This window comes from Amblyomma mixtum, chromosome 8 (assembly GCF_055824585.1).
Source record: "Amblyomma mixtum isolate Tamu chromosome 8, ASM5582458v1, whole genome shotgun sequence".
NCBI lineage: Eukaryota > Metazoa > Arthropoda > Arachnida > Ixodida > Ixodidae > Amblyomma > Amblyomma mixtum.
Window position 1 is genome coordinate 130,001,314 of NC_143019.1, and position 6,565 is coordinate 130,007,878.

A 6,565-nucleotide genomic window follows, 5' to 3' on the forward strand; every position below is an offset into this window, starting at 1 on the left:
GCGGCCCGAACGGGAGCACGGTATACAACATTCATCGTTCAAGACCAAAATCTGTACAAAAACTATCCGATCAATGGTGCCTCCATGCTTCTCATTTTCCCAGAAAATCTCTCGCAATGATGTGCTACACGTCATGCACGACGACATCAGGTTGAGCCACCAGGGCTTCGGCCGTAAACTGCACAGACGTCGTCAGAGCTTCTATTGTCCAAACCTATATAGGAGAACTAACGTCGCAAGCTGTGACCAATGTCAACGTCTAAAACCTTGCATAGCTCCTCCTGCAGGCCTTCCACAGCCGGTCAAGCCACCATCGACACCTTTTGACAAAGCTGGAGTTGACCTTCTTGGCCCCTTTCCGAATTCTTCCGAAGGACGCTCCTGCGTTATAGTCTGTGTAGATTTGACGCGATAAGTGGAAACTTGAGCACTTGTGTCAGCGATGGCCGCCTTTTATGCTGCACTCTATTATTCTTCGTCATGGTGCGCCCCGTGTTATCATCAGCGACCGTGGAAGGCAGTTTACTTTTGTCTTCGTAGCACAAGCTACCTCCACTGTGCGGCTGAAGCTACAGCCACTTCATATCTTACCGCAACCAGACGAACGGTCTTACAGAGCGCACAAACCGGACCTTCACCAATATGCTGTATATGTATGTTGCATCGGATTAGCAAAACTGGGATGCCGTGTTACCATTCGTGACCTGCGCATACAACACCATGAAGCATGAGGCCACCCGTTATTTCCCTTCTGCCTGCCCTGCGGCAGGATGCCGCGCTCTTTTCTGGACACTATCTTCCCCTTCTCGCTTCGTAAAGACATTTCCACCTGTCAGTTATGTGCGCTGAAGCTCCACGACTGTTCCGCTTGCGCAATTTTTGTTCTCAACTCCCGGTACCCGCCTCTTCCTGGCATTCTGGCACCCTCCTCTTTTCTCTTTAGCCCTCTTTCAATATGACTGCACTCTATTTCCTCGTATTCTTCAAACATTTTCATTTGCTACTTACACCTCTTCTTTTTTTCCCTCCATGATATTGTGTTACTACTGCCTCCTTTGTTTGGGAGATGCCTTCAGGAAGTGTCCTTCTATCTATTCCTCATTCTATGCATGTGTAATTGTATTAGCAATTTTTTTACCCGTACGAGGCGCATCCGTACAGCATAAATACTGCGATAAGTCACAAAGCTAGTCATGTTGTACTTCGCCCTCTCCTCCGGTCTGCAGTGCTCCGCCAGTGCCTGGCCGCCATGTAGCATGCTTTAGAAATGTCTGTGATGGGACAGGCTTCCGTCAAATGCGAGGTACGATCCCTTATACTGTAAGGGGGGTATGTGGAGAAGCTTCTGAACGGTAGCAGTGTCAACAGAAATCCGAGATCAGCCATCCCAGCCAGGAGCGTGCACCAGGCGATGACCATACGGCCCACGCGTGTAGCCTTCTTCGTTTTTACAATATTTCTTTCTGCTCGCACGTTTCGGGCCACCAGCGAACATTACGGCCCCTGAGCGTAGTGCTTTTGGCGATTTACCATTGTTTCGTGGACTTGCTTTGTTCTTGTGGCGGCGTCGAACTTAATCCTGGACCTGGCACTGAAACTATGTTTACACAAATTCTGGCTGAACTGAATGTCCTAAATCAAACCACGCAGTCAGTACATCAACAACTTGGCGAAACAAATAACAGGATAGCTGCTATCGAAGGAAAACTGGACGGATTGACTTCTACTGTTACATCTTATTCACAGAGAGTCGACGAAATGCAAAAAACTGGGGAAACTTTGCTTCGTAAGGTTGACGACTTAGAAGACAGAAGCAGGAGAAATAATCTAATTGTCTACGGAGTGTCAGAAAATAATGAAGAGCAGCACCAGGACCTAGAGGCAATTGTGTCTGAAAATATTCTCAACAACATACTGAAGGTACCTAATGTAGCGATCGAGAGAATTCACAGACTTGGAAGACCTGCTGAAAAGAAATGCCACCCACTAATCTTTAAACTGTTGAACGGAAGGGACAAAGGAAGAATCCTTCAAAATTGCAGCAAGCTAAACAACACGAAATACATCATCTCGGAAGACTTTTCGCCACGGGTTCAGTCGATACGTAAGAAGCTTTGGGACAGCGCCCATCAGCAAAAAGCAAATGGTGCGAAGGTGGGGCTCTTTTTTAAGGCGGAAGCCTTTAATGCCTCATCGTTGTAAGCAGGAGTTGTCGACAGAAAATGTCACGCTTTTCAATTGGTCCAAATGCTCGTGACGTCACAGTGCGCGAATTTCAAAGGGATCAAAGGGATCGTATAGTGATGCTCCAACTAAGTTGGACTGAGTTTAGTTAATTGCTTAATTAATCAATTAGCCTAATTAAGATAGAGGAGAATGAAGAGGTCAGAAGAAAGAGGAAAAGAAAAGAAAGACGCGCGCCGCAGCGACAACAGCGTCCGCGGAAGGAGACGCTGCTGAAAAAAAAACAGATAAGTACGAAGCCGCGTTCGCTCCACCACCACGCACTTCCCCACTCAGTTCGACGTTGCTCGTTTCATATACGTTGTGTCGAACATCCTAGAGAGTTCCAACAATTGACAGGTGAATGACAGAACACGATGGATAGAAATGCAATAATATAAATATGAAATAGCCTAATTAACCTTTCTAGTTAGACCGCATAAATCAATAAAACCGAGAACGAAATTGGTCGAGTTAGGGAATCGAACCAGGGTCTCCGGAGTGCGATACGAGCACGCTAGCCACTCCGTAATGCCAGCTGAATGGTTTGGAATGAACAAAGGCGCGTCTAGCTAATACGGCGTCTTCGTTCACTCCCATCTTCCCCCTTTCCCTTACGGCGAGGTGCAGGTGTCCACCCAGATATGCGAGAGAGATACATTTCCTTTCCTCAAAAAATAAATTTACCGTCCAGCAAGGCGTACAGCCGAATTGGCGATGGCGTTCTGTGGACTCCCTGGCAGCGTTGCAAGACGCTGTCGCGTTCCACTCTTACAGGCGAAGCTTAACATGTTAACCACACATCAGTAACACACGCAGACAGCCAATGGACGCGTCATTCGCTGGCAGCACTTGAATCATCATTCACAACCACATTCGTGACAGAATGCTGTACTAAGGCTTTCGCCTTGCACCACTTTAGTCGCCAAAGTGACTCCTAATTTTTTGACAAGATAAAGATCAACGGAAAACTGTTCCGATGGGATGAAACTCTCGAGGTAAAAGTGCCCGTAAATGATCCCTGACCAGTCTGTTCCGACGCTCGCAAATATCACAGACATGCGCAGACTGTGAAGTTACCCAGCCAATGCCTCAAAGTCCGCCCCACTGCGGGCTCTTTTTTTTTGTTGAACATTAATGCCAGAAGCATATGGAATAAATGCGATGACTTAGAAGGTCTTATCACACACGACGCAGACATCACAATCATAACCGAGACTTGGTTGAACCAAGCTATTCCTGATTCAGAAGTAATACCCAACACTCATGAGATAGTACGGCACGACCTTAGCAGAAGGGGAGGGGCGTAGCAATAGCTATAAAAAAGGGACTAGATTACACAGTTATTCCTAATAATACAGGCATCGAAATGGTTTGGATATTGCTTCGGTTTAACAATTTCAACATTTTTATTGGTTCTGTGTATAGACCCTCGGATGCAGACGTCTCGGTTCTAGAACGACTGCACGAATTTTTGTTAGAACATGGTAAAAAATATGCTTATGTAATGATGTGTGGTGGCTTTAATTTACCAAAAATCAACTGGGAACTTCTGCGTACTGTAGCTTCATGTCAACATTCTGATCTTTTGCTTGATATCGCCTTTGCATTTAATTTAAAGCAGGTCGTGCAGAGGCCGACACGTACTGCATCAGGATCGAGCTCCCTTCTAGACCTTGTGTTTATTACCGATACTATTGAAGAACTTGGCATCTTTGTTGATATCATACCAGGCATTTCTGATCACAAAGCTGTACTCTTCAAAAGTAACATGATGCGACCGCCTGTCCGTGTGTTAAGAAAACCATTTCTTGACTTCAACAATGCCCTAGACGAAAGTATCTTAGATTTATTGGAGCAAGACTACGATGAATTCGTTGAGAAACACGCGGCTGGTCTCATGAAAGTTAATGACCTATGGGTGCACTTCAAGTCTATTGTACACAAATGTATCACAAGATACGTGCCGACTAAACTTAGAAAAATGAATCGCAGTAGTCCCTAGATTACTCGCGAACTGCTCCAGTTCAAGCGTCGTAACAAGCGTCTAGGATCCAAGCGATTTAAAACAGGGCACATTTCCCTACAGTCACTTCGCACAGAGTTGCGCATGAAAATTAAACAGTCTAAATACACTTTTTTAAACGTTAAGATGCATAACTTTCACACCGCAGACTCACACAAATTTTGAATACACTTAACAAAGAAGAAGGATACAGTTAGCAAAATTCGTTTGAATGACAAAGAAAGTAAGTATTCTTACGACATTCCATCAGCTTTCAATAATTACTTTTCTTCAGTCTTTTCTACTGACAGTAGGCAAGAGCCTGAATTTCGATCCACGTGCCTTATCTTACCAGACCTACAAATATCTGTCGAAGGAGTTCTTGCAGCTCTACTCAGTTTAGACAAAAAGAAGTCTCCTGGGCCCGATGGCATTCCAAATGCGTTTCTCTCCCGCTACGCAGAATGGTGCGCGAAATATCTTGTCATCATTTACAATGAAAGTCTTTTAAATTCAGAAGTTCCGGCTGACTGGAAGACTGCAAAGGTCAACCCTATCCACAAATCGGGTGACAAACTTTGTGTAAACAACTACAGGCCAGTTTCACTCCTGTGTATCTCGGGTAAGGTTATGGAGCATTTCATTTTCAAGCACTTTATTTCTTTTCTAGAAAGCAGTAACTTCTTTTCTAGTAACCAGCATGGGTTTCGACATGGCCTGTCCACCGTAACGCAACTAATTCACACAACCAATGAGCTTTTGGCATGCATTGATCAGGGTGGGCAAGCAGATGCAATATTTCTCGACTTTGCGAAGGTCTTTGATCGCGTTTCGCACTGTGATCTAAAAATAAAACTCAAACATCTATTACAAAATCAGCGTCTTGTTCATTGGCTCGATTCCTACCTCTCTGAACGGCACCAGTACGTCCAGATCTCAGGTTCCAATTCTATGCCAGCTCCAGTTCTCTCAAGAGTACCCCAGGGCTCCGTTCTCGGCCCACTGTTGTTCCTTATTTACTTAAACGACTTAAACTTCGACTCCCCTGTACGGTGCCGTTTTTTCGCATACGACTGCGTTGTATATCTGCCTATTCAAAAAGCGGAGGATCACCATGTGCTGAATGACTACCTTTCAGAGGTCTCAAGGTGGTGGTTAGTCTGGCAAATGTCACTAAACACGTCTAAGTGCTCAAAAATGACATTTACGCGTAAAAAGTGCGCTCTTAATTACACATACACAATTAATGCTGCAGCTGTCTCCCCCGTAAACGAATACAAATATTTGGGGGTTGTATTCAATAGTGAGTTGAGTTGGAGTTCGCACATCGGGCATATAGTCTCCAAGGCGTCCAACATGCTTTGGCTGTTAAGAATTCGTCTAGGGCACTGCACATCTAAAACTAAATTAGCAGCTTACACTGCACTCGTACGGCCATTACTGGAATACGCAGATGTGGTTTGGGATCCGCACACCCAAGTAGATGTACAGCGCATTGAAGGCGTTCAAAGGAAGGCGCTTAGATTTATCTACAACGCATATGGAAGGCACGCTTCGGTTACTAATGTATTGAGGCAATCTGAACTGCAGACACTTCAATCTCGTCGCAAGTTGCACCGTCTACAGATGTTGCATGGGATAGTTAATAACTTAACAAACATTCACTTTGAGACCTACATGGCATACAACACTTCACGACCAACACGCAATAAACACAATTTGACAATCATGGTGCCACGGTGCCGAACGAAAGCGTATAAGTTTCATTTGTTTTCCAAGAACGATATTGGAATGGAACGGGCTTCCGTGTGACGTGGTCCGTTTGGCAGATCAGAAGTCTTTTTTATGTGCTGTCATATCGTCATTTTAAGCGCAGCGTATTCATTCAGGCTCTTTTGTTTGCTTTCTTTTGTATTTTTAGGTAACCGAGTGCATTTAACCTTGCTCTTTGTCTTTCTATAAAACCCTGTGTGTTAGCTTTTGCTTCTTTATTTGCATGTTTACTTGCTTTGTTTTGTCGCGATGTACGATGTATCCTTGTACGGCTCCTGCCTTGGCCACCAAATGGAGGCTGGCAGTATTGAATAAATAAATAAATAAGTAAAATAAATTTACAGAAAGGTTTGTGTTGTTCATGGGGATGCCATGAAGCAACAATATGTGGAGAACATGAAACTTAAATTCTCGCAGGGCAGAACAGATGTTCATGACGCAAACGGCGCGGGAGGGGGTTGGTTGTCGCTTATGAGCTTCTTCGCAAATTCGAAGATGAAATTCTTTAGATTAGGCGTGTGAGGATAAGGGAATTGCATTAAATCACTCCCGGACTGTCGATGG

General features: G+C 44.6%; 1 protein-coding gene across 1 annotated transcript; it reads left to right on the forward strand.

The window, feature by feature from the left end:
- The first annotated feature begins 1,267 nt into the window (after window positions 1–1,267).
- Window positions 1,268–3,248, forward strand: LOC149334425 (uncharacterized). Its single transcript, XM_089557928.1, has 3 exons — window positions 1,268–1,303; window positions 1,489–2,162; window positions 3,164–3,248. Exons 1-3 carry the CDS (start codon window positions 1,268–1,270, stop codon window positions 3,246–3,248), a joined length of 795 nt encoding a protein of 264 aa, XP_089414054.1.
- Window positions 3,249–6,565: the final 3,317 nt, after the last annotated feature.

Coding starts and splice junctions, on each gene's coding strand:
- LOC149334425 (XM_089557928.1), top strand. CDS start 1,268: ATGTCTGTGATGGGACAGGCTTCCGTCAAATGCGAG. Junction 1,304..1,488: donor AGGCTTCCGTCAAATGCGAG/GTACGATCCCTT, acceptor TCGGGCCACCAG/CGAACATTACGGCCCCTGAG. Junction 2,163..3,163: donor AATGGTGCGAAGGTGGGGCT/CTTTTTTAAGGC, acceptor AAGTGACTCCTA/ATTTTTTGACAAGATAAAGA.